Below are 26,977 nucleotides of genomic sequence, written 5' to 3' on the forward strand. Positions count from 1 at the left end.
GGGTGTCTAAAAATTGCTAAAAATTGGCTTGAGTTATCACATACTGAGGGTCTTCTTGATAACGACTAAATTCCATTATTTTCGGCATACATGGATGTATTTGGAAAGGTACACAAACAAACTGATATCACTTGTTAGAGAAATAGGGACAATCAGTATATATTAATTATTATTATTTAAATATTCGCTTATTTCTAGGAACTGATAAATGTGGGTTATTTGTTGTTCTCGATTAGTAGCTTAATCGGAGATAATGTTAAAAAAACACGAAATTTTTAAGAAATATGTTTATTAAGTTTTATGAAATATATATCTTAGTTCTTCTAGTTTGGAAGCCCAAAAGCGTAAAGCACACAACATTAATACAAAAAGTGAGCAATTTGTTTAATAATACTGATTAAATAATCTTTATTTTTTATTATTTATGAATAAGTATTGGGTTTTTAAGGTCTAGCAGGGTAGTACCTAAAACTTCTTTGTTATTGCTGGTAGAAACATGAATTAAAGACTGAAATGTTAAGAAAATTATTTAGAATCTTTTATGCAAGTACGAAATTTCCTGAGAAATGACGCGTTTTTGAAAAAACTCAAAATTTATGTTTTTCGACATTTTTATATTTTGGGTGATTTTCACAATTTGCAATAACTTCTTTGCTATTGCTGGTAGAAACATGAATCGAAGACTGAAATCTTAAGAAAATTATTTAGAATCTTTTATGAAAGTACGAAATTTTCTGAGAAATGACGCGTTTTTGAAAAAACTCAAAATGTATGTTTTTCGACATTTTTATGTTTTGGGTGATTTTCACAATTTGCAATAACTTCTTTGCTATTGCTGGTAGAAACATGAATCAAAGACTGACATCTTAAGAAAATTATTTAGAATCTTTTATGCAAGTACGAAATTTCCTGAGAAATGATGCGTTTTTGAAAAAAGTCAAAATTTGTTTTTCGACATTTTTGGGTGATTTTCACATTTTGCAATAACTTCTTTGCTATTGCTGGTAGAAAGATGAATCAAAGACTAAAATCTTAAGAAAATTATTTAGAATCTTTTATGCAAGTACGAAATTTTCTGAGATATGACGCGTTTTTGAAAAAACTCAAAATTTATGTTTTTCGACATTTAATTACGTTTTGGGTGATTTTCACAATTTGTAATAACTTCTTTGCTTTTGCTGGTAGAAACATGAATCGAAGACTGAAATCTTAAGAAAATTATTTAGAATCTTTTATGCAAGTACGAAATTTTCTGAGATACGACGCATTTTTGAGAAAACCAAAAATGTATAGTTTTTTACCACTAAAACCTTAAATACCCAACTTATGCCACAAATATTGTATTTCTTAGGTACTAATTCTTAGGACATACGTCACATCTGGCGCTACATACAATAAAGCGAGCAATATTATAAAAATAGTATTTCCTGGTGCGTTCACCATAAATTTGTTCATTTTCAATAATACTTCAATCAATACAATACAACAAAGTTAGCTGCCATTATAAAGTACATTAATTCATAATTGATTCTACCTTAATGAATAAAAACAGGTTGCACTGGAAGGAAAAGAACGTTTCTTCCCTGTGATCGGTTATTCCGATGTTGCAATGCTTGAATTAGGCACAGCGGTCAGTCTTCTTTATCAGGACGAGGTTTCTTGAAGCAAACTTAATTGTACATCATGGAATGACTGTTAAAATGATCTTTGGCTTAAGTCCTATTGTGAGACATTTACTGGATATAAACATACTGAAGCATTAGAGCCAAAATGGGCCATGACACCAGAACTCTTGAACTCCTGGACCCCACTACAGCATTTTCCTCATCTACTATTGCAATGTCTGTATTATCTTCAGGTTTGGTTGTTGTGGTAGACTCTTCTGGTTCTTTACCACTCCCTTCTAAAGTCTCACCGACAGGATCAATCTCATCATCTTCTGGTCGAATGTCCAAGTTGAAACTGTTGCACAGATCGGTGGTGCAGTAGCAGAACTCCACGGAATTCGCCATTTTGCAGTCGTGTAACCGGATCGTCTCGCAGGATCTGCTCAGGACAGTGGCATCGTCCGCTGAAATAAAACTGTATGTAGTTGAGTTGTTGTTTCAGGTGAATTCCTAAAATTGGGATAAAACTCTTGTTATTATAGTTAGAGGTGTGATTCAAAGACTGTCATAAGGGAAAAACTATTTGCCATCATTTATCAAAGTATAAAATTTTCTGAGAAACCAAGCGTTTTTGAGAAAAATGAGAATTTGTGTTTTTTGAGTTTTTCAAGTCTAAAATGGTGATAGAATCGTTGCAATTAGAGATAGAAGCATGATTCAAAGACTATCACAAGAGAAAAACCATTTGCCATCATTTATCAAAGTATAAAATTTTCTGAGAAACCAAGCGTTTTTGAGAAAAATTAGAACTTGTGTTTTTTTAGTTTTTCAAGTCTAAAATGGTGATAGAATCGTTGCAATTAGAGATAGAAGCATGATTCAAAGACTATCACAAGAGAAAAACCATTTGCCATCATTTATCAAAGTATAAAATTTTCTGAGAAACCAAGCGTTTTTGAGAAAAATGAAAATTTGTGTTTTTTGAGTTTTTCAAGTCTAAAATGGTGATAGAATCGTTGCAATTAGAGATAGAAGCATGATTCAAAGACTATCAGAAGAGAAAATCCATTTGCCATCATTTATCAAAGTATAAAATTTTCTGAGAAACCAAGCGTTTTTGAGAAAAATGAAAATTTGTGTTTTTTGAGTTTTTCAAGTCTAAAATGATGATAGAATCGTTGCAATTAGAGATAGAAGCATGATTCAAAGACTATCAGAAGAGAAAATCCATTTGCCATCATTTATCAAAGTATACAATTTTCTGAGAAACCAAGCGTTTTTGAGAAAAATAAAAATTTGTGTTTTTTGAGTTTTTTAAGTCTAAAGTGGTGATAGAATCGTTGCAATTAGAGATAGAAGCATGATTCAAAGACTATCAGAAGAGAAAAACCATTTACCATCATTTATTAAAGTATACAATTTTCTGAGAAACCAAGCGTTTTTGAGAAAAATGAGAATTTGTGTTTTTTGAGTTTTTCAAGTCTAAAATGATGATAGATTCGTTGCAATTAGAGATAGAAGCATGATTCAAAGACTATTAGAAGAGAAAAACCATTTGCCATCATTTATAAAAGTATAGAATTTTCTGAGAAACCAAGCGTTTTTGCTAAAATGTTAATTTAAGTGTTTAACATTCAAATTTCGCGCCAAACGGTTCACAATGGCAGCATAAAAGTGTTACTTGGACCCCATGTAAATCCGTTTATATTAGCCTTTCCGGCTCTAGTCAATGTTTATAATAAAATATACATTTTATTTAATTATTTATTTATTTATAGGAAATTTGTTAATTTTGCGTCGCCCTGTATATAAACATTACATAACCTATAAACTACTCGCTGCAGTGTCAACTGTCAAAGGTGTCCGGTTGCTACATACTTAAGCTTTCAGGTTAATTGATATTGTATGTAAGGTAATCTACGAAGCACAACCTGTCGCAAAAAAAAGTAAAATATAAAAAATTAATTTAATAATATAAAATCGTTTTTTAATTCACTTTTTACATAAACATAACGTATAAACAAGTGTGAACTGTCAAACGCTTCTGGTTGCTACACGCCAAAGCTCACAGTTTTTGGTACCCCGCCCAACTTCACGCCGTAGAGTTTTTAGGTTGGTTTTAACTGTTGTATATAACATAACCTATAAAGCACTGAGAAACTCGATAGGTGTTACTACCTGCAGCAAGAACACTTGATTTTAACGTCCTGTATAATCATTAAATGATATCTTTAAAATTAACACATCGACAACTGTCGCCTGTCAAACGCTTCTGGTTGCTACACGCCAAAGCCCACCCAGTCCGTTGGCGTCCCCGCCTAACTTCGCGTCGTAAAAAAACAACAAAAAGTTAAAGGCATCTCACATAACCAAAATTTTCCTATCGACTATAAATTCTTGTTTTATCGTGAAATTAACGTTACTTGTGCTTGGCCAGATCTCACGTGGATCCCTTTGCAATGGAAAGTGGCGTGGCCGCCCAAAACGGCCCCGACCAGGGCCCTGAGAGCCCCAAATCGAAGGTAAATCTCGGGACGCTTCTCTTGTATAAACAGAGTCTTTGGGGGGCTTATGTTGCTTCTTTTCTACTTACACTTGTTAAAATGACTTGATTGTGACGTAATCTTGCTAACAGGGCCCAAATTGCCACCAGTTTATTGCCAATTAATAAATGTTTAAAGGAGATCTACAGGTGTCTCTTTTAAGGCCTCTCTTGCACTCACTTGAGTCGTAAGAACGGGGTTTTCGATAAAAGTCTATTTCCTTTAAGTTGTCTTGAGCCTTTTATAAGGTGTCAAAGTTAAAAATAATAATTTCAGCTTCTTGGTCTGTTGCCGGACCAATACACACAAATCATTATAAAGGCCAGTGAAAATGAGGACTTTGAGGGCCTCTATGGCAAAATTAGGTTGTCAATAGCCACAAAGGAAGAGGCCCTACTCTGGATTAGGCGCTTCGAACTGAAGAACTTGTGCTCCTATAGGGGCCAAAAGTCTTGGTCCTACGATCCTGAATTGAAAGTTTATCAGGTAGGTTCGGGCTTGTGGGGTGTTGCTTTTTGTGTATTTTGCGTAATGTGTTTTAGTGTTTTTGGTTGTTGCATGATTATGTGAGAATAAAATTTGTACCCCATTTGTGTTTGTTATCATTGAGAGTAGTAGTTTATATAACAGTTAGCGGTTTTAGTAGATGAAATGTGTTGCTATTGGTTAGGTCATGTGATAATCGGCATATGTTTCCCTTAGAAATTTTACATTGTTTATTCCAACAAAGTGGCCAGTATTTAAAAAATGTTAAGCCTAAAAAATTGACATGGTATTTACATATCTAGTTTTTCAACTTGATTACTACACCTCAAATATTTGATGAGATTCTTCTGAAAAATCACCGTTTTTTGTCCACATTATTCAAATTTAAATAAACAAACTGTGTTATTTGATTAGATATTAACGACAAAACCAGCTGTTATTTATGTGTATTATTTTGGAAAACAATGATTTTTGAAAACAATTTTTTACTGGTAAGTTGTGTGGGGTGGGTGGGGGGGGTAAGGGTAGTATTAATGAAAAACGGTTATTTTTCAGGATTTAATTGCCTGAGAAAAAAATGCTATTTAAGAAAATTATAGGTGATAAAAAGTTTTTGTACCTATACCAAAGAGACTGACCTGTATGCTAAACATGTGTATCCAAAAATGAACGAAAACTAGTTTCAGAAAGTTGCCACATCGGCGCTGTTGCTTAGAAGAGTACCTCACTCTATTTGCTTGACCCCCTTTTTGATAATGTTATTGTTATATGGGGTTGATTGAAATGTAGACGTCCAAATGAAGAATCGATAGAGAAAAGTCATTTGCAATCAAAACAACCGTATATAATAAGCTTTATATCCAACAAGTTACATATACCCAGTTACAGGAGAATCAATTAAATATATGAATGTACAAGTACGAATGCATGAACTGTATTAGATCCATGCAACTAAACTATAAAAGAATTGCTTTATAATAGAAAAAAGTAGTGAGTTTGAGAAAATAAAAAATAAAAAATTAACACTAAATTAGTATAAGAATCAAGAATTAATTTAAATCAAAAGAGCAGAAAAAAAAATGAGTAAATAAATGTATTCAAACTAAAAACTAAATAACCTAGCCTCCCCCACCGACCATACGCAGGTGACTTAAAATAAGTGCCAAATTGTCATGGTGAATGTCACAAGAATCAGCAATAGTGTTAAAGTTTTGACACATAAAGTGAATAGGACTCTGGTACAGAAGGTTGGACTTGGCTGTGTCCAAGTCAAAAACTGGACACTGTCTGGGTCCTGGGCGTGGTATACGAAAGCAAATCCTTTGCAAAAGGGATGGGCAGTCAATTTTATGGTTAAGTAAATTAAACAAGAATTTCACCGAATGCATCTTCATCATCATCTCTCCTCTTCGCAAGTGACCGTTCAGTATATCTAGAGAGCAGCAGGTTATGGTCAAAAAAATGCCAAACATTTAAGGAATCACCGTTGGACTAAAAAAGTTTGCAATTTCTAATAATAAAGCCCAGCATGCGAGTAGCTCTAGAAACAGTATCTTCGATGTGAGGGATAAAAGAAAATTTTTGGTCAAAGGTGACTCCAAGATCCTTAAAACAGGTAGACCTTGCCAGAGACTCTCCATTAACTGAGTAATTAAAGACAACTGGACTTTTGATTCGAAAGTAGCTGGCCACATTATACTTGGAAACATTAAGGTTAAGCCGGTTCAAAGTGCACCAATGGTGTACAGGATTGATGTTCTCTTGCAGTTGACCACAATCTGCTATAGAGTCAATCCTATGGAAAAGCTTTAGGTCATCAGCATATGCTAACCGAGAGCAATTGAGGGTGGAGATCAAGTCATTAGCAAAAACGTTTAAGAGAAGGGGGCCCACGTTAGAGCCCTGAGGAACTCCAGAGGTGGGAGAAAAACAAGCAGATCTAAAGCCTTCGACCACTACAAACTGAGAGCGGTCAACTAAATAAGAGTTAAGGAGCTTTATCAAGCGATCGGAGAATCCAAACTGGCGTTCAAGCTTATTTAATAGGATGAAGTGGTCAATCTGGTCAAAAGCCTTTTGAAAGTCTGTGTAGACAACGTCGATTTGACCCCTATCATTAAGTGCTTCGCACACAAACTGAAAGAAGAATGCTAGGTTTGTAGTACATGAGCGGCCAGAAACAAAGTCATGTTGATCGTTGGCCAGCATGGACTTAACCTTGGGAAAAATTAATTTATAAAGAGCCAACTCGAATAACTTTGAGAAATTGCACAGAATGGATATAGGGCGGTAATTCTCTATTGTTCCAGCATCGCCCTTTTTAAAGATAGGGCAAACTTTGGCTTATATATTACAATCTGATTGTTGATGGTTTAAATGTTATTACTGTCTTTGTGTTTTTTTGCAAGTATTGCAGTTTAAGTCAGGGAATCTAATATGGTCAAACATTTTAAGATATGAAAAATAAACATACTGTTCCAAATAATTTTATAGTTTAAGATACCGTTGCTTCGTCGCATGGGTAGTTAATTGCTTCCTGTTTTGTCACCAACTTACAGTCTTCCTACAACTTCAGTCAACTTTCTGTTCTATTGAATTTAGAACGTTTATTCAAAAAGTGCCAGGTAGCAAAACATTAATTCTAATGATCTACAACGTTTCAAGCCCTGCTCAAAAAAAAAACCTAAAATTTGGGTTTTTTTTTCAATCAAAAACCATATGTTTCGAGACCCGATTCCTGTTCTATTAAATTTAGTGTTCATTCCAAAAGCACCAGGTAACAAAACATTAATTTTTGATTGATCTACAACATGTCAAAGCTAACATTATCGGAATCTCTATGATTCCATAAAATGGTGGTATTATCAGCAAACTGAACCACTCTGCCCTGCAGTTTTAATGAACCCAAATCATTTACATAGAGCAAAAATAATAGCGGTCCTAACACTGAACCCTGAGGTACTCCAGTTTTAAGGGATCTGGAATCGGATAAACATCCAGATACTGTAACTTTTTGGGTACGATTAGACAGATAGGATTCCAGCCATTGCAATGCCACACCTCTAAAGCCATAATTATTGAGCGTAGACAGCAGTATTCCATGATCTACACAATCAAATGCCTTGGATAAATGGCAAAACACTGCCTGCCGCGGACTCTCCAGAATTTAAGGACACATAGACACTCTCCAAAAAGCCGAAAACAGCGTCATGAGTCCCTCTTCCCGTTTGAAATCCAAACTGATTTGCAGATAAAATGCAATTATGTTGCAAAAGAGACAAAATTCTGATTTTTGCAAGTTTTTCAACTATCTTGGGTTTCAACTATATAAGGCTTACTCAAATCTCCACCCTTATAAAGAGGGATAACCACTGCCTCTTTCAAACATGCTGGAAAGATGCCATTATGAAAGGAATGGTTTATGGCAGAAGCTAAGGCATTCAATGCTGAGTCAGGCAAAAGGAGTAGTAATTTTGATGATATTCCATCAGCTCCATCTGATTTATGGTTTTTTAAGCTTTTAATTGCATCTTTAACGTCAGTAAGGCTTAGAAGAGGATAAAAGAAAAAAGAATTTTGAACTGACACTTGTTGAATATAATGCAAAGGATCAATATTAGTATTCACATCCTTGAGCAATAAATGAGGAATATTACAGTAATAATCATTTAAACTATTTGGTCTTACTTCTGGTTCTGAAACTTTCTTGTGAGAATGCCTGAATTCATTTATAATTGACCAACATTCTCTCTGTCTATTTGAGGACACATTCAAGCGGTCACTATAATACCTTTTAACCTTTGCTGCTTTTATCGTCTTTCTTTATAGACTACGATATTTCTGATGATAAAGAATAATGTTTGCATTAGTTGTATACTTGCACAACAACCAGCCAAAAAACGGAGGTTTTCAGCTGAAGTTCTGAGGCCTACTGTGACCCATGGTTTTCTATTTTCTCATTTTAAGCCTCTTTTTAGGAAAACACTGATTGATCTTGTCACATAGCACATGAAATAACAAAGTAAACGGGTCAGGAGCCATTTCAACTGCATTTCAATTAACCAAAGCTGTGGTAGAAGAAAAAGCATTGAAATTTGCTCTGCTGAAAATTCTTCCTATATCATGAGATGAAGGAAATACAGTGTTGCATGGAATCCTAGCGAGAATGGCTTCATGGTCAGAAGTACCAGATGAGAGTACTCTACATGACGCATTATTTAAATTTGTACACAAATAATCAATAGTATGAGGATATTATACGTGTGGGAGAAAGAACATGCATCTTTAAGTAATAAGATTCTAATATATTTAAAAGGAATGTATGATATGATAGCAAGCTTACATCAGTGACGTTAATATTAAAGTCACCAGCGAATATAACTATGGAGTGTAGAGACAATTAGGATAATAAAGAATCAAGTTTGTCCAGGAACACCAATATCTCCTGTGGGTGGTCTATAAACACAAAGAACATATAAATTAAATCGCTTACAAAAGCAAAGGGAGAATTCAAAAACCTTCTCCAACAGAAAGCTATATACTTATTAAGTTAGTTTGTTTAACTAAAATAGCTGTTCCTCCATATATGGAGTGTTGCCGACAAAAAATTGATTACAAATATAATCAGATATTAAGAAACATTCGTTAGGCTTTCACCAGTGCTCAGTTAGTAATACAATATCAGGAAAATCATGAATGAAGTAAAAGATGAAGCTCATCCATTTTATTTCTTAGAGACTCTATATTTAAAATAAAACTACTGAAATTTTTCGCATGCTTATTTTCAATGTTATTTATAGAATGTGAGTGAGCTTCATCTTCTCTGTATTTATCTATAAAAAAGAATCCCTATCACAGTCAGTATCTAGAAGTCCAGGTTGATTACTTGGTTTTATTGTGGACACATTTTTCGATGAAATGCTACTTTTGAAATATGGGTATACAGTAATGATGCCAAATCTGATCCAAACTTGCTGGCATGATTAGACTCTAAAATTCTATTTAGATTAATATTATTTGCGTGAAATATTCTATAGAGAGCCTTTTTGCTATTATATAAATTACATTATGGTTTGGATATATGTAAGGGCTTGTCATCACTAAACTATTGCTATGTAAATGTTTTAAAATATCGAATGATGAGCAAGTACCATTTAACATTAAAATTAACATATCATTTTCTGTAAATTCCTTAACCATAGATGATGCAGTATAAATCAGTTCATTGTTTGTACTTCCTGGCTTCAGGAAACATTGGACTTTGTAGTTAGCTTCAAACTTCAGACGCAATTTCTTCAGGAACACTCTACTACAGTTTCCACCCACAAGAAGAAGCTTAGGTCGATTATCAACGGGTGAATTTGGCCTACATGGTAACTGTGTTGGAGTATCTTTTTCAACTTCCAACACCTTTATAGACTTCCTATTGTAAATCATTAACTTCCTTTTGTAACATATTTATTTGCGTCTTATAGGTTGCAGATTCATTTTCTAATGTTTTTATTGCTACAATTAAATTTTTATTTAAGGTATTTAACTCATTGATTTCTATATTAAAATTTATTTTTTCCTCTTCACATACTTTTAATAGTGACAGTAACTCACGTTCTTTAGTTTTTAAATTTGTTAATTCAATTTTAAGTTCATCATTAAGTTTGTGTAGATTATCTAGGGAGGAGGGAAACTTCTTTTCGGCCTCTGACACTTCATCTTCAAACACCAAACTGTTTCTTCTCATTCTTTCTATATGCCTATCCTTTTCTTTTAGTTCAATCAAACTCATGAATCTTCTGCTCGTAAGACTTCTTCTCATTCTCATTCTTGCGTTTTTTTCATTTCATTGATGTGAGACAATTTTTGGCATTTAAAATATACAGTAGTGGCCAAAATTATAGCAACAAATCTGAATTTTACTAATATTTAATAATAACTATTATTTGTATGTTTTAATCGTAAAACTACGCCACTGGTTTAGATGGCCTCTTAATATTTAAACAAAATTTCTCATTCAAATAAAAAAAAGCCTACCTGTTTTTTTGCTGACAATAAATATTTGTAATTGCAAATATTTCACCTGGTCATAATTATAGCAACATTTGAAATTTAGTGCTCTTTCAATCTGTTGAAGTGCAATATTGAAACAATTTATATTGTGATTTCTTGGTAGTTATTAACTTATTTAAATAACAGTATGAGTCGTAGTAAAACCGTGTCTGTTGAAGTGAGGCAACTTATAATTAATCAGTATAAGTCAGGCATCAAACAGTCATCCATTGCAAAAAATTTTGCTCTTCACAGATCAGTTGTATCACGTATAGTGAAAAGATACAATAACACAGGGCTGGTAGTACCCAAAAAAAATTCGGGACGTCCCCGGAAAACTTCAAAAAAAAGTGACAAAATGATTGTTCGGATTTCCAGGCAAAACCCATTTTTGTCCTCTTCAAAAATTAAAGGGCTTTTGGATGGCAGTGGGTGTTCCGATCTTAGTGAACGATCCATAAGGCGGCGTCTATTTGAAAATAAGTTGTTTGGACGCAGACCAGCAAAAAAGCCTCTTCTTTCCAAGAAGAAGAACGTGAAGGCCCGACTTGAATTTGCTCGAGAACACCAGGGCTGGACTATTGATCAGTGGCGCAGAGTTATTTTTAGCGATGAATCAAAATTCAATTTATTTAAAAGTGATGGTGCTGCATACGTTCGACGTCCTGTAGGCAAAAGATTTAATCCTCGGTACACTTCTCTTACAGTTAAGCATGGTGGTGGTTCAGTTTTAGTGTGGGGCTGTTTTTCGGGGTATGGTATGGGACCTCTTCACAGAATGGATCGATTTATGTACAAGGATATATTAAAGAATGTTATGTTACCCTATTCTGAAGAAAATATGCCGCTGTTATATCAATTTCAACATGACAATGATCCAAAACATTCTTCAAGGCTAATAAAAGAGTTTCTCCATGATGAAAAAATGAATGTTATGAAGTGGCCCTCCCAATCTCCGGATTTAAATCCAATAGAAAATCTTTGGGAAATTGTGGATAACAGGTGTAGAACCAGGAATTTCAAAAATGCTGGAGAACTTTTCGAAGCTCTTCAGGATACTTGGTTGTCAATCGATCATGATCTTATAAACAAACTTATTTTATCCATGCCAAAAAGATGCATTGCTGTTATAAGGGCTAAAGGGTACTATACTAAATACTGAAGAATATTATTGTATTGTAATCTTATTTTGACTTTGGAGCATAAATAAATTGACTTTTCTAAAATGTGTTGCTATAATTTTGTCCATCCCGTTTCCTAAAAAAAATTCCCATTTTTTATTTCTTTTATAAAGTAACAAAAAAATAAACATAAATAAAAAGCTTTGTAAAAAATACATCATAATATATACCAGTTTTTTTTCTAATCTACCACATCATGTAATTTGAAGGAAAAATGTACTTGTTGCTATAATTATGGCCACTACTGTACATAAATATTTATGATGAATACAAAAAATTATTTCATAGTTATATAATACTATACTGACCGGTGGAGCCTTAAAAAAAATTGAAAACCCGTTACAACGCCTTATCCCCGTTGAAAATCAATTTAAAACGATTGTTCATCAAAATCAAAAATTATCTTTTTGAAAACGTCAAATTGACGCGAGTAAAAATCAAAACAATGTGCAGACTGACCAATCAGAGCGAGGTACACTTCTGACCAACAGCGCCGAGGTTCGAAACCCAGTTATCGTTCAATTTTTTATCGTTTTTTTAAACCGCGAAGGTCAGTCTCCTTGATCTACACCTTTCTCACATTAGCTCAAGGTTTTCGAGTAAACCGTGAAAAAAAACTTATGCAACAACTAAATTTCCAGAAAAAATTCGTTTGCGCCCACCGAACAACGCCCGAGGACCCGGAAGGCGGGTCCCAACCGCACTGCGACTCCACAATCGTTTTCACACTCTGGTAAGTCAACGACGAATAAACAAACAAACGGGAATTTCCTCTGACCTGGGGGGCGTTTTCCAGCTCGGACCCCCGCACTTACCCCTCGCAGGCCACGGTCCGGTTGTTGCGTCATCACAGAACCTCCCCACCACCCGCCGGGGAGCTTCGCGTCACTTTCTGCGAGTACTACGTGCGAGGCCACTCGCCCTTCTCGGCCCTCGTGTGCCACAAATGCGACATCCACAGCAAATTCGGCCCCACGTTCTACGACGCCGTACCCAAAGGCACCGTCTGTCCCTCGTACAACTGGTGCTCGAGCGAGTACAAACGTCTGTTTTCCAGACATTTCCGCACATCCTCCTTTGATGGCGACGAAATATCGAGAACCATCGAGGGTTATAACAAACAGTTCGTCTCGCCTTGCGCGGATATTCATGAGGGTTCTCTGGTCGTTTGCACCCCTTTAATGAAAAGCGTCTTTCACTCGGGTTTCGGGGAGGATCTGATCACTTTGAAGACCTTATGCTCGTCCAAGGGACAAAAGGTCGTCCTGTTCCTCTGTCACACTCCCATCGGGTCCTTCCCTTTTGGGATTATCATCACTAGTTCCACAAACATCTCGGGGGGCATAAGGTGCCTGCTCGGCATGCTTAACGCGAGCAATTACAAGCCGGCCACCATAATCCTGGACGAGAACATGGCCATAAGCGCCTGCTTGAAAGAGACTTTCCCGGATTCCCAGTTGATATTCAACGAGTTTCAAATGTTACAGTCGATTTGGAGGGTGATTAGGCTGGTGTGCCAGGGGGACAACGAGGAGTTCCAGGCCCTCTACGAGATCTTCTTTCAGACCCTGAACAGCGTTTGCGAGGAGGACTTTTCGAGGAATTTGGACTCTTTGATGGTCTATGCGGAAAAGCATCCCAAGCTGGCCAGTTTTCTGAACTATTTCAAGCAAAGATCCAGCGCCTACGTCCTTTATGCCAAACCTAAGGTGGATTTTAACACGGACGTGTTAAATTACACCGACTCCGGCACCATGTTGCTCCAGGACGTCACCGTCAAGTACTCGGAGCACTTCAACCTCACTCAACTCTTCGACTTCGTCACCAATAACTACATGGACCATTATGAGCGTAAATTACGGAAAATAATCCAAGGGGACCTCCGGGGGTACTTCAAGACCAACTTCTACGTCCCCCTGACCCGACTGATCGACTTCACGGTCCAGAAAATCACCGACACGGAATTCCTCGTCTGTCTCAACGATTTCAAGTATTTCGTTAACGCGGAACTGGACACCTGCACGTGCCAAGTGGGCCTGCAGGGCGGCTCCTGCGTGCACCAATACATCGTCGAAAAAACCCTCGGGCTGTTGCCGGAATGTTACACCCCCATAGAGGAGTACATGACGAACATCTTCAAGTCCATTTTGGCGCATAAAGAGAGCTTGAGAGTCCTGAGGCAAGAACAGCCGCAGCAGGAACCCTTGGGGAAACTCCCCGAGCTGCCAGGAGGGTCCGAGGAGTTTGAGGAGCCCCTTTGTGAGGATCAAGAGTTGCTCAACGACCAGGAGCACTTTAATCGGGAATCAGGGGAGCTGGAGTGGCAGGAAGTGATCGAGGCGCCCCCCTCAGAGGGTCGGGAGCGCGTCTTTACCCCCGTAGAGGAGTTTATGGAGCCCCTTTGTCTATCGGGGGAGGACGACTCTTTGGAAAACAACAAAAAAGAGACGGAGAATATCGATAAGTTGGCACCGCAAGATATTAATCAGTCGTTCATCAATGAGGCCCCCCTGGAAGAAATATTCACGGAGCACCCTGTGCGGCTGGAAATTCTGCCCAGTGAAGAGACGGACATGCCTCAGGGGTTGTTCCGTAACGAGGCGGCCGTCGTAGAGGAGATCGTGACTAATAACATGATCCAGGACGGTACCGTGGACAGTCAGACGGAGGACGTGGTGGTGCTGCAGGACTGTTTGGTCGACTCCTCAATACTTTATAGTTACATCACCGATGACGGGGAGGATCGGGGGGAAACGGGGTTCCAGACGGCGGACCCTGTGCTTCCCCCGGAGCCCCAACAAGAAATTTTAGAGGAACTGCAACCGAACGCGCAGTTCTCCGAATATAAAGTGATGGAGGACGGGTTGCTGACCGAAATCACCGTGCAAACCGATAACGTGCTGACGACCGACTCGTTTGACGACAGCAACATGATAATGGTGTCTCCGACGGAGGTTTTGTTGGAGGAGGAGGAGGAGGAGGAGGCGCCGCGAACGGAGCCGAAGATCAACGTTTTATCCTCGCTAGTGATAAAACCCCCCAAGAAAACCTCGTTGGATCTCGACTCGGACGTCACCGAGGACGCTTACGAGATCGAAATCTCCCAGGGGGATCCGGAGAACCTCATCAAGCTCAACTCACCCAAGAAGCCGCAGGTTTTCAAGCAAGTCTCCCCCAAGAAGCTCCCGAGCCCCTTCAAGATCTCACAGTCCCAAGAGGATTTCACGAAGATGGTCAAGGAGCTGAGGTCTCAAAAGAATCCGAAAGTGGTTCCCCAGAAGAGGCCGCTGAAGTTAAACCTGGCGAAGATCCAGCAACCCTCACCGGCAAAAGTAAGCAAACCGAAGAAGCCAAAGAAGTTAACAGTGAAGGCTCAGGTGCATGCGGAGGCTTTACTTCCCTCGCCGATAAAAATTAACAAAGTGGCCCCTAAGCGGGCCGAAGCGAAGTCGAAACCGCGTGAGGAGGTCACCATCCAGAGCGTCTCCAAAGGCAAGGGGCCCATGGTCAAGCCGTTGAGTTTAAAGGAGTTTTTATCGCAAAACCCCCAGCAAGCTGTGCCTCCTCCCCCCAAAGAAAAACCGTCGGAACCTCCTCAAATCCTCGCGAAACTCCTGAACCGAGCGAACCATTACAAACTGTGCAGCCTGCAGTGCAAAGAGGTCCATTCCGAGCTGGAGGACCTCTCGGACGATTCCGACCTGGACGAGTACGATTTCGAGGAGGACATCTTGTCGGACTGCGACAGTATCGTGGAGCAAGAGATCTACGACGACGAGGAGGACCTGGGAAGGTCAATTTCACCCCCTCAAAGTGTCCAGGGGAGGGAGGACGGTATAAAGAAGCCGGACCTCAAGGACGACGAGTTGTCCTTCCTGCTGAACGATCCGCGTTTCGAAATGGAGGTGGAAACTGAGGAGAGAGCGGAAAACCAGATCGAGTACGTCACCGAGGAGGAGCACGAAGGGGCCGAACTGAACGGGCTACTAAAAGATTTGGGTTTTAACGACGCCTCCTCGAGAAACCTCATTCAGGAGGTGAAGATCGTCATCCCGAAAACCCCCAAGGAAGGTTGCGAGAGTAAAAAGCGCCTTGCAGGCAAGAAAACTGCCGCTACGAAGATTAGAGGCCTTAAATCGCACTCGCTCCTACAGAGGCTTAAGAAGAAGAGATTTGCTAGAAGTGACCCTGCTGGTCTGAGGGCCTTGGGTGTTCAGAGGAAGAATTCTGCTAAAACAGGCTCTGTTGGTCTCGAGGCCTTAGGTATTGAGAGGAATAAATCTGCTAAAATAGACTCTGTTGGTTTCGGGGCTTTAGGTGGAGAGAGGAAGAATTCTGCTAAGCCAGACTTTGTTGGTCTTGGGGCCTTAGGTGTTCAGAGGAAGAAATCTGCTAAAACAGACTCTGTTGGTCTCGGGGCCTTAGGTGTTCAGAGGAAGAAATCTGATAAAACAGACTCTGTTGGTCTCAGGGCCTTAGGTGGAGAGAGGAAGAATTCTGATAAAACAGACTTTGTTGGTCTTGATACCTTAGGTGTTCAGAGGAAGAAATCTGCTAAAACAGGCTCTGTTGGTCTCGGGGCCTTAGGTGTTCAGAGGAAGAAATCTGATAAAACAGACTCTGTTGGTCTCAGGGCCTTAGGTGGAGAGAGGAAGAATTCTGATAAAACAGACTTTGTTGGTCTTGATACCTTAGGTGTTCAGAGGAAGAAATCTGCTAAAACAGGCTCTGTTGGTCTCGGGGCCTTAGGTGTTCAGAGGAAGAAATCTGATAAAACAGACTCTGTTGGTCTCAGGGCCTTAGGTGGAGAGAGGAAGAATTCTGATAAAACAGACTTTGTTGGTCTTGATACCTTAGGTGTTCAGAGGAAGAAATCTGCTAAAACAGGCTCTGTTGGTCTCGGGGCCTTAGGTGTTCAGAGGAAGAAATCTGATAAAACAGACTCTGTTGGTCTCAGGGCCTTAGGTGGAGAGAGGAAGAATTCTGATAAAACAGACTTTGTTGGTCTTGATGCCTTAGGTGTTCAGAGGAAGAAATCTGATAAAACAGACTCTGTTGGTCTCAGGGCCTTAGGTGGAGAGAGGAAGAATTCTGATAAAACAGACTTTGTTGGTCTTGATGCCTTAGGTGTTCAGAGGAAGAAATCTGCTAAAACAGGCTCTGTTGGTCTCGAGGCCTTAGGTATTGAGAGGAATAAATCTGCTAAAATAGACTCTGTTGGTCTTGGGGCTTTAGGTGGAGAGAGGAAGAATTCTGATAAAACAGATTTTGTTGGTCTGAGGGCCTTGGGTGTTCGGAGGAAGAATTATGCTAAAGCAGCCTCTGTTAGTCTCGGGGCCTTAGGTGTTGAGAGGAAGAATTCTGCTAACCCAGACTTTGTTGGTGTGAAGGCCTTGGATGTTGAAAAGAAGACCTCTGATAAAAACCGCCCTATTTCCCTTAGGACTGCGAAAAAAAGAACTACCCCTAGTAAAGCCTCTCTCTTGGGTTCTGACAATAACAAACTGACAAATAAAGACCCCGAGGCACCGGGGTCAACGCAAGGGGTCAATAAGGAGCCGGTGCAAGAACCCCCCAAGAAAAAGGCGCGCAATTCGAAGTTACCAAAGAAGATCGCGCCCGCGGGAGCGATAAACGGAAGCGCCTGCGCCCCCTACACGATTTACGCGATCGTGCAGAACGCGCCCCAGGGACCCGTGCTGTGCCCCCTGGTGCTCGACCCCAAGAACACGTCGGTTTTGACTTATAAGCCCCTGGTGGTCGGGTCGAGTAGCGCGGATAAGGAGCCTCCCCCGGGCAACCAAAAGCCTGAGCAAGAACCAAAGATGCAAGCGGTTAAGGAAGAAAAGGCGGAAAGGGTGACTAGGAGCGGGGTGAAACCGGTGCTAGAGTACCGGAAGCGCAAGGGCAGATTCCGGGGCAGAAAAACAGAGGCGGAAGTGAAGAAAAATCTCTTTGAAAGTGGGAAGAAAAAGTCGTCGGAGAGCCCGGTTGACTTTGAGTCGTCCATAACGGCGTCCGTGGTCGAGAGGGCGGATCCCGCGGGGGCGTCCTCGGTCAAATACGAGGACGCCTTCAAGCGGTTCTTGGAGGCGGAGGCCTACGCGCCGCCCCCCGCTCCGGACACCCGATGTCCCGCTAAAAAACCGCGGAAGCGACGCCGCCCCCGTAGCATACTACTCCGGAAACGCGTCTCAAAGAATAAGAACAAAAGAGCGGACGCGCGAGAGGCGGTGCCGTCAAATGTGGTTTCGCCCCCTAAACGGAAGAGGGGGCGGCCTCTGAAGAGTCTCGTCGACCACCCAAAGAGTCTCGTCGATCCCCCAAAGAGTCTCGTCGACCCCCCAAAGAGCGAAAAGTTCGAGTTGATAATTTTGCTGGAGCGGGACGAGGAGATCGAGCAGAGGTGCGTGGAATATTCGAGACACGTGACCAGGAGGAGGTCCTTGGGGAGGAGGTGGACGACGGGGGCCTCCCCCGGAACCAGGGGCGGCCGGAAGGGGTACTTGGAGCTGTTGGAGGTCGCCAGGCAGAAGAAGAGTTTTTGAGGGGCCGTGATGGGAAATAAAACGCAATTTTTTGTGTTTTGTATTTTTTTTTCTTCATGTTTTTGTTGTATATATATATGTATATATATACCGATCGTTTATTATATTATTATTATTATTATTATACGTGTAAAATTATTATAGTTTGTTTTTTTAAATGAAAAGTGTTGGTGTCTTATTGGGAACTTGCGTGGCCGAAGGTGAGTCTTGTAATATTTGTATTATTTATTTAATGAATGAGATTATGTATAGGTACAGGATGTTTCCCCATATATTGATCCCCCTCTACAGGGGTTAAAAAAATTGTTTATACAAAACTTTTAGGGTTGGACTTGAAAATTTTGTAGTGTGAAAATGGTAAAACTCACATATGTGGGTTTTTCTCAGAAACCACTGATTTCTTAGATTTTTGTGTAGTTACTGGATAAGTTCTAAATAACTCGGTGCAGATGTCAGTCTTTGAATCTAGCATTTGTCTTAAGTAGCAAAAAAGTTATGGCAAATTTTAAAAAATCTTGTAAAGTGTGAAAAGGGTAAAACTCACATATGTCAATTTTTCTCAGAAACTATTGGTTTTTTAGATTTTTGTGTAGTTACGGGATAAGTTCTAAATGACTCGGTGCAGATGTCAGTCTTTGAATCAAGTCTCTATCTTAAATATCAAAAAAGTTATGGCAAATTTTGAAAATCTTGTAAAGTGTGAAAATGGTAAAACTCACATATGTCAGTTTTTCTCAGAAACCATTCATTTCTCAGATTTTTGTGTAGTTACTGGATAAGTTCTAAATAACTCGGTGCAGATGTCAGTCTTTGAATCAAGTCTCTATCTTAAATATCAAAAAAGTTATGGCAAATTTTGAAAATCTTGTAAAGTGTGAAAATGGTAAAACTCACATATGTCAGTTTTTCTCAGAAACCATTCATTTCTCAGATTTTTGTGTAGTTACTGGATAAGTTCTAAATAACTCGGTGCAGATGTCAGTCTTTGAATCAAGTCTCTATCTTAAATATCAAAAAAGTTATGGCAAATTTTGAAAATCTTGTAAAGTGTGAAAATGGTAAAACTCACATATGTTAGTTTTTCTCAGAAACCATTGATTTGTTAGATTTTTGTGTAGTTAGGGGATAAGTTCTAAATAACTTGGTGCAGATGTCAGTCTTTGAACGAAGCATCTATCTTAAATAGCAAAAAAGTTATGGCAAATTTTGAAAATCTTGTAAAGTATGAAAATGGTAAAAATCACATGTCAGTTTTTCTCAGAAACCATTGATTTCTTAGATTTTTCTGTAGTTACTGGATCAGTTCTAAATAACTCGGTGCAGATGTCAGTCTTTGAATCAAGTCTCTATCTTAAATAGCAAAAAAGTTATGGCAAATTTTTAAAATCTTGTAAAGTATGAAAATGGTAAAAATCACATGTCAGTTTTTCTCAGAAACCATTGATTTCTTAGATTTTTCTGTAGTTACTGGATCAGTTCTAAATAACTCGGTGCAGATGTCAGTCTTTGAATCAAGTCTCTATCTTAAATAGCAAAAAAGTTATGGCAAATTTTTAAAATCTTGTAAAGTGTGAAAATGGTAAAACTCACATATGTTAGTTTTTCTCAAAAACCATTGGTTGCTCAGATTTTTATATAGTTACTGAATAAGTTCTAAATAACTCGGTGCAGATGCCAGTCTTTAAATCAATTCTCTATCTTAAATATCAAAAAAGTTATGGCAAATTTTGAAAATCTTGTAATGTGTGAAAATGGTAAAAATCACATATGTCAGTTTTTCTCAGAAACCATCGATTTCTCAGATTTTTGTGTAGTTACTGGATAAGTTCTAAATAACTCGGTACACGTGTCAGACTTTAAATCACGTCTCTATTTTAAATATCAAAAAAGTTATGGCAAATTTTGAAAATCTTGCAAAGTGTAAAAATGGTAAAACTCACATATGTCGGTTTTTCTCAGAAACTATTGATTTCTCAGATTTTTATGTAGTTACTGGATAAGTTCTAAATAACTCTGTGCAGATGTCAGTCTTTGAATCAAGCATCTATCTTAAATATAAAAGAAGTTATGGCAAATTTTGAAAATCTTGTAAAGTGTGAAAATGGTAAAACTCACATATGTCAATTTTTCTCAGAAACTATTGGTTTTTTAGATTTTTGTGTAGTTACGGGATAAGTTCTAAATAACTCGGTGCAGATGTTAGTCGTTGAATCAAGCATCTATCTTAAATAGCAAAAAAGTTATGGCAAATTTTGAAAATCTTGTAAAGTGTGAAAATGGTAAAACTCACATATGTCAATTTTTCTCAGAAACTATTGGTTTTTTAGATTTTTGTGTAGTTACGGGATAAGTTCTAAATAACTCGGTGCAGATGCCAGTCTTTAAATCAAGTCTCTATCTTAAATATCAATAAAGTTATGGCAAATTTTGAAAATCTTGTAATGTGTGAAAATGGTAAAACTCACATATGTCAATTTTTCTCAGAAACTATTGGTTTTTTAGATTTTTGTGTAGTTACGGGATAAGTTCTAAATAACTCGGTATACATGTCAGTCTTTAAATCAAAGCTCTATCTTAAATAGGAGAAAAGTTATAAAAAAAATTGAAAATCTTTCAAAGTGTGAAAATGGTAAAAATCACATATGTGAGTTTTTCTCAGAAACCATTGATTTCTCAGATTTTTATGTAGTTACTGGATAAGTTCTAAATAACTCTGTGCAGATGTCAGTCTTTGAATCACGCATCTATCTTAAATATCAAAAAAGTTATGGCAAATTTTGAAAATCTTGCAAAGTGTGAAAATGGTAAAAATCACATATGTCAGTTTTTCTCAGTAACTATTGATTTCTCAAATTTTTTGTAGTTACTGGATAAGTTCTAAATAGCTCGGTGCAGATGTCAGTCTTTGAATCAAGCATCTATCTTAAATATCAAAAAAGTTATGGCAAATTTTGAAAATCTTGTAAAGTGTGAAAATGGTAAAAATCACATATGTCAGTTTTTCTCAGAAACCATTGGTTGCTCAGATTTTTATGTAGTTACTGCATCAGTTCTAAATAACTCGGTGCAGATGTCAGTCTTTGAATCAAGTCTCTATCTTAAATAGCAAAAAAGTTATGGCAAATTTTGAAAATCTTGTAAAGTGTGAAAATGGTAAAACTCACATATGTCAATTTTTCTCAGAAACTATTGGTTTTTTAGATTTTTGTGTAGTTACGGGATAAGTTCTAAATAACTCGGTGCAGATGTTAGTCGTTGAATCAAGCATCTATCTTAAATAGCAAAAAAGTTATGGCAAATTTTGAAAATCTTGTAAAGTGTGAAAATGGTAAAACATATGTCAATTTTTCTCAGAAACTATTGGTTTTTTAGATTTTTGTGTAGTTACAGAATAAGTTCTAAATAACTCGGTGCAGATGCCAGTCTTTAAATCAAGTCTCTATCTTAAATAGCAAAAAAGTTATGGCAAATTTTGAAAATCTTGTAAAGTGTGAAAATGGTAAAACTCATATGTCAATTTTTCTCAGAAACTATTGGTTTTTTAGATTTTTGTGTAGTTACGGGATAAGTTCTAAATAACTCGGTGCAGATGTTAGTCGTTGAATCAAGCATCTATCTTAAATAGCAAAAAAGTTATGGCAAATTTTGAAAATCTTGTAAAGTGTGAAAATGGTAAAACTCACATATGTCAATTTTTCTCAGAAACTATTGGTTTTTTAGATTTTTGTGTAGTTACGGGATAAGTTCTAAATAACTCGGTGCAGATGTTAGTCGTTGAATCAAGCATCTATCTTAAATAGCAAAAAAGTTATGGCAAATTTTGAAAATCTTGTAATGTGTGAAAATGGTAAAACTCACATATGTCAGTTTTTCTCAGAAACCATTCATTTCTCAGATTTTTGTGTAGTTACTGGATAAGTTCTAAATAACTCGGTGCAGATGTCAGTCTTTGAATCAAGTCTCTATCTTAAATATCAAAAAAGTTATGGCAAATTTTGAAAATCTTGTAAAGTGTGAAAATGGTAAAACTCACATATGTTAGTTTTTCTCAGAAACCATTGATTTCTCAGATTTTTGTGTGGTTACAGTATAAGTCCTAAATAACTCGGTATACATGTCAGTCTTTAAATCAAATCTCTATCTTAAATAGGAGAAAAGTTATAAAAAAAATTGAAAATCTTTCAAAGTGTGAAAATGGTAAAACTCACATATGTCAATTTTTCTCAGAAACTATTGGTTTTTTAGATTTTTGTGTAGTTACAGAATAAGTTCTAAATAACTCGGTGCAGATGCCAGTCTTTAAATCAAGTCTCTATCTTAAATATCAAAAAAGTTATGGCAAATTTTGAAAATCTTGTAATGTGTGAAAATGGTAAAACTCACATATGTCAGTTTTTCTCAGAAACCATTCATTTCTCAGATTTTTGTGTAGTTACTGGATAAGTTCTAAATAACTCGGTGCAGATGTCAGTCTTTGAATCAAGTCTCTATCTTAAATATCAAAAAAGTTATGGCAAATTTTGAAAATCTTGTAAAGTGTGAAAATGGTAAAACTCACATATGTTAGTTTTTCTCAGAAACCATTGATTTCTCAGATTTTTGTGTGGTTACAGTATAAGTCCTAAATAACTCGGTGTACATGTCAGTCTTTAAATCAAATCTCTATCTTAAATAGGAGAAAAGTTATAAAAAAAAATTGAAAATCTTTCAAAGTGTGAAAATGGTAAAACTCACATATGTCAATTTTTCTCAGAAACTAATGGTTTTTTAGATTTTTGTGTAGTTACAAGATAAGTTCTAAATAACTCGGTGCAGATGTTAGTCGTTGAATCAAGCATCTATCTTAAATAGAAAAAAAGTTATGGCAAATTTTGAAAATCTTGTAAAGTGTGAAAATGGTAAAACTCACATATGTCAATTTTTCTCAGAAACCATTGATTTCTCAGATTTTTATGTAGTTACTGGATAAGTTTTAAATAACTTGGTGCTGATGTCAGTCTTTGAATCAAGCATCTGTCTTAAATATTAAAAAAGTTATGGCAAATTTTGAAAATCTTGCAAAATTGCTTCAATGATTATGACCTTATAACAAATAAATATTTCTATATACGGATCGTTTATTATATTATTATTTGTTTATTATGACACATGTAAATTATTATAGTTTGTTTTTTTAAATAAAAAGTATTGGTGTATTATTGGGAACCTGCGTGACCGAAGGTGAGTCTTGTAATAATTGTATTATTTTATTTATTGAATGAGATTATGTAGGTACAGGGCCTTTCCCCATATATTGACTTAACATTTTTGAATCCGATGTGAATTTTTTCTTTGTTATGGAAATGTCAAATTTTTACAGACGGTCGGTTTTCTTTTATATAGTGTGTCCACCCTAAAGTGTCCCCACCCTAAAAAAATATTAGATAGGAACAAACACTTTTTGAGTATATACCAACTTAGTTCCAGGGTCGTACTAATGGGTAGGTAATTATGGGGCTTCAAAGGAGGTCAAATTAAAAAAAAAAAAACACTACCAGGGCATTTTTTAGAAAAAAAATCTTAATCATCACCCCTCTGTACAAATTTATACTCCTTTAATGTACTTACAGCGTGTTCGAATTGAAAGTTGGTCCTTAAACTACATATGAAAAAAGCAAACATAAATATGAATTTTTTTTCGATTTTCAAGCTAAAATTTATTAAACATTAGGTTGTGATACATCATCAATGTATTCAGAAAAAAAATCAAAAGTTCGACGTTAAATGGGTTCAATCTTGTGCCTAATCCTAAAAATCAGTAGTCTAAAGAAGATTTTAAACACGCCACTGACTTATGTAAAAATATCTACTTTGTTTACGCAGTTTTTATTTTTTTCTATCTTATACAGGGCCTGAAAAATGATAACATTTTCAAAAGTGAACATTGACGTTTCCGCCCTGTATTTTAGGAACAACATAATTGGAATATTTCTGTTTGTGGCAGTTTTACAAAAGAGTGATACAGGGCCGCGAAAATTGCTGATATATCTTCAAAAATGCCACAGATGCCCTGTAATCTCATCCAAAAAGGGACACAGTGTACATTTCTTTTAAAAAGTGGCACTGACAAATCAAAATAAGCGTGTACTAAATTTAGTTCTTTTTTAATGACACCGTACATTTTTTGCACCAATGCAGCCAAATTGAGTTCATTTAAATAAAAGACATTAATTATAATTAGTGGTAACTCAACTGTGGCATTTACCTGGAATATTACGTAAATTATTGTACTAAAAATGACCGATAAAAGGTACCAATTAGTGCATTTGCAAAAGTCTTTATAGAGCTCTCATATTTATACTTTTATTAATTAAATTAAATCCTGTTATGGTTTTTAATGGTTTTTTTTTTGTTAAAAAAAATATATTTACCCTTCTGACTTAACCGACAGCTCCTAAATCCATCCCCGCACTCCCTAACGAACTTGGGATCACCGATCCTGAATGCTGAGCAGGCCTCCGTCTCCCCCTCCTCGTCGCACACGTAGCATCTGATCCCGAAACATCCAGGAACTGGAAAACGTAAATTCCTGATAAAAAATTGCTGAAAATGCCGCCGCTGCTGCAAAATCCACCTAAAAATGAGCCCAAAATCAGAGTCAGACGTACGAAGGCGCCTAGGAGGCGGCGGTCCGTGGGGGGCATTTCTAACGTTAACCGGCACACACTGAAAACCATAAAACTGTGAAATTTAAATGGACTTTTAATTGATGCGAAGCGTGGAAAAGTCGTCGTGAGGTTCACACGCGCTCGCACACATTCGCAATAAATTTCATTCCTGCCGGCTGGATCACGTCCTGCCGTTGAGGGGACATGCGCGTCCCAAGATCTTATTAGGAAAAACGTAAACAAACTGGGAAACACTCGAATCCGACGAGATTAGCGTCATCGCGATCGCGGGGGAGAGGGGCAATCGCGCCAATAAACGAGCGGGAAAGTTTTGAATATCGAGCGTGGCCCTGCTTGCTGAGGCGCGCCATAGAGGGCGCCATGTTTTGAACTGACAAACGTCAATCGGCCAAATGACGTTGCGCCGCTCTGTCATTCGTCAAAGACTACTGTTACTACAACGAAGTGTTGCTCTACTACTATTGCTGACTGACACACGTCGTAAACTACTGAGTGTCTTTGCGTTTAAAGACGACGGCTGTCTGATGCACGTCGTTGGTCTACTGAGTGTCTTTGCATTTAAAGACGACGGCTGTCTGATGCACGTCGTCAGTCTACTGAGTGTCTTTGCGTTTAAAGACGACGGCTGTCTGATGCACGTCGTCAGTCTACTGAGTGTCTTTGCGTTTAAAGACGACGGCTGTCTGATGCACGTCGTCAGTCTACTGAGTGTCTTTGCGTTAAAAGACGAAAGCTGTCTGATGCACGTCGTCAGTCTACTGAGTGTCTTTGCGTTAAGAGACGACGGCTGTCTGATGCACGTCGTCAGTCTACTGAGTGTCTTTGCGTTTAAAGACGACGGCTGTCTGATGCACGTCATCAGTCTACTGAGTGTCTTTGCGTTAAGAGACGACAGCTGTCTGATGCACGTCGTCAGTCTACTGAGTGTCTTTGCGTTAAGAGACGACGGCTGTCTGATGCACGTCGTCAGTCTACTGAGTGTCTTTGCGTTAAAAGACGACGGCTGTCTGATGCACGTCGTCAGTCTACTGAGTGTCTTTGTGTTAAGAGACCACGGCTGTCTGATCCACGTCGTCAGTCTACTGAGTGTCTTTGCGTTAAGAGACGACAGCTGTCTGATGCACGTCGTCAGTCTACTGAGTGTCTTTGCGTTAAGAGACGACGGCTGTCTGATGCACGTCGTCAGTCTACTGAGTGTCTTTGCGTTAAAAGACGAAAGCTGTCTGATGCACGTCGTCAGTCTACTGAGTGTCTTTGCGTTAAGAGACGACGGCTGTCTGATGCACGTCGTCAGTCTACTGAGTGTCTTTGCGTTAAGAGACGATAGCTGTCTGATGCACGTCATCAGTCTACTGAGTGTCTTTGCGTTAAGAGACCACGGCTGTCTGATGCACGTCGTCAGTCTACTGAGTGTCTTTGCGTTAAGAGACGATAGCTGTCTGATGCACGTCATCAGTCTACTGAGTGTCTTTGCGTTAAAAGACGACGGCTGTCTGATGCACGTCGTCAGTCTACTGAGTGTCTTTGCGTTAAAAGACGACGGCTGTCTGATGCACGTCGTCAGTCTACTGAGTGTCTTTGCGTTAAAAGACGACGGCTGTCTGATGCACGTCGTTGGTCTACTGAGTGTCTTTGCGTTAAGAGACCACGGCTGTCTGATGCACGTCGTCAGTCTACTGAGTGTCTTTGCGTTAAGAGACGACAGCTGTCTGATGCACGTCGTCAGTCTACTGAGTGTCTTTGCGTTAAGAGACCACGGCTGTCTGATGCACGTCGTCAGTCTACTGAGTGTCTTTGCGTTAAAAGACGACGGCTGTCTGATGCACGTCGTTGGTCTACTGAGTGTCTTTGCGTTAAGAGACCACGGCTGTCTGATGCACGTCGTCAGTCTACTGAGTGTCT

At 38.1% G+C, this 26,977-nt stretch overlaps 2 protein-coding genes across 21 annotated transcripts; one reads left to right on the top strand and one right to left on the bottom strand.

Moving 5' to 3' along the window:
- Window positions 1–1,098: 1,098 nt before the first annotated feature.
- Window positions 1,099–25,193, bottom strand: LOC126747442 (uncharacterized). Its single transcript, XM_050456101.1, has 3 exons — window positions 25,021–25,193; window positions 24,818–24,958; window positions 1,099–2,071 (listed from the first exon to the last, which is right to left on the bottom strand). Exons 1-3 carry the CDS (start codon window positions 25,121–25,123, stop codon window positions 1,734–1,736), a joined length of 582 nt encoding a protein of 193 aa, XP_050312058.1. The 5' UTR covers window positions 25,124–25,193; the 3' UTR covers window positions 1,099–1,733.
- On the top strand, window positions 3,939–18,546 carry LOC126747432 (titin-like). Of its 20 annotated transcripts, none has more exons than XM_050456074.1 (6): window positions 3,939–4,129; window positions 4,427–4,636; window positions 12,501–12,592; window positions 12,656–16,284; window positions 16,339–16,446; window positions 16,879–18,546. In XM_050456074.1, the coding sequence occupies exons 1-6, from the start codon at window positions 4,067–4,069 to the stop codon at window positions 18,405–18,407; spliced, it is 5,631 nt and encodes a 1,876-aa protein (XP_050312031.1). In that variant the 5' UTR covers window positions 3,939–4,066; the 3' UTR covers window positions 18,408–18,546. The 20 variants fall into 20 exon arrangements, with proteins under 20 accessions (XP_050312031.1, XP_050312032.1, XP_050312034.1 ...); XM_050456075.1 differs by lacking the exon at window positions 16,339–16,446 and adding an exon at window positions 16,501–16,608; XM_050456077.1 differs by lacking the exon at window positions 16,339–16,446 and adding an exon at window positions 16,663–16,770.
- Window positions 25,194–26,977: the final 1,784 nt, after the last annotated feature.

Source organism: Anthonomus grandis, chromosome 19 (genome assembly GCF_022605725.1).
Source record: "Anthonomus grandis grandis chromosome 19, icAntGran1.3, whole genome shotgun sequence".
Classification (NCBI taxonomy): Eukaryota; Metazoa; Arthropoda; class Insecta; order Coleoptera; family Curculionidae; genus Anthonomus; species Anthonomus grandis.

Coding starts and splice junctions, on each gene's coding strand:
- LOC126747432 (XM_050456069.1), top strand. CDS start 4,067: ATGGAAAGTGGCGTGGCCGCCCAAAACGGCCCCGACCAGGGCCCTGAG. Junction 4,637..12,500: donor CTGAATTGAAAGTTTATCAG/GTAGGTTCGGGC, acceptor CTAAATTTCCAG/AAAAAATTCGTTTGCGCCCA. Junction 12,593..12,655: donor ACAATCGTTTTCACACTCTG/GTAAGTCAACGA, acceptor GGCGTTTTCCAG/CTCGGACCCCCGCACTTACC.
- LOC126747442 (XM_050456101.1), bottom strand. CDS start 25,123: ATGGTTTTCAGTGTGTGCCGGTTAACGTTAGAAATGCCCCCCACGGAC. Junction 24,959..25,020: donor GATTTTGGGCTCATTTTTAG/GTGGATTTTGCA, acceptor TACGTTTTCCAG/TTCCTGGATGTTTCGGGATC. Junction 2,072..24,817: donor CTGTCGGTTAAGTCAGAAGG/GTAAATATATTT, acceptor GTTTTATTTCAG/CGGACGATGCCACTGTCCTG.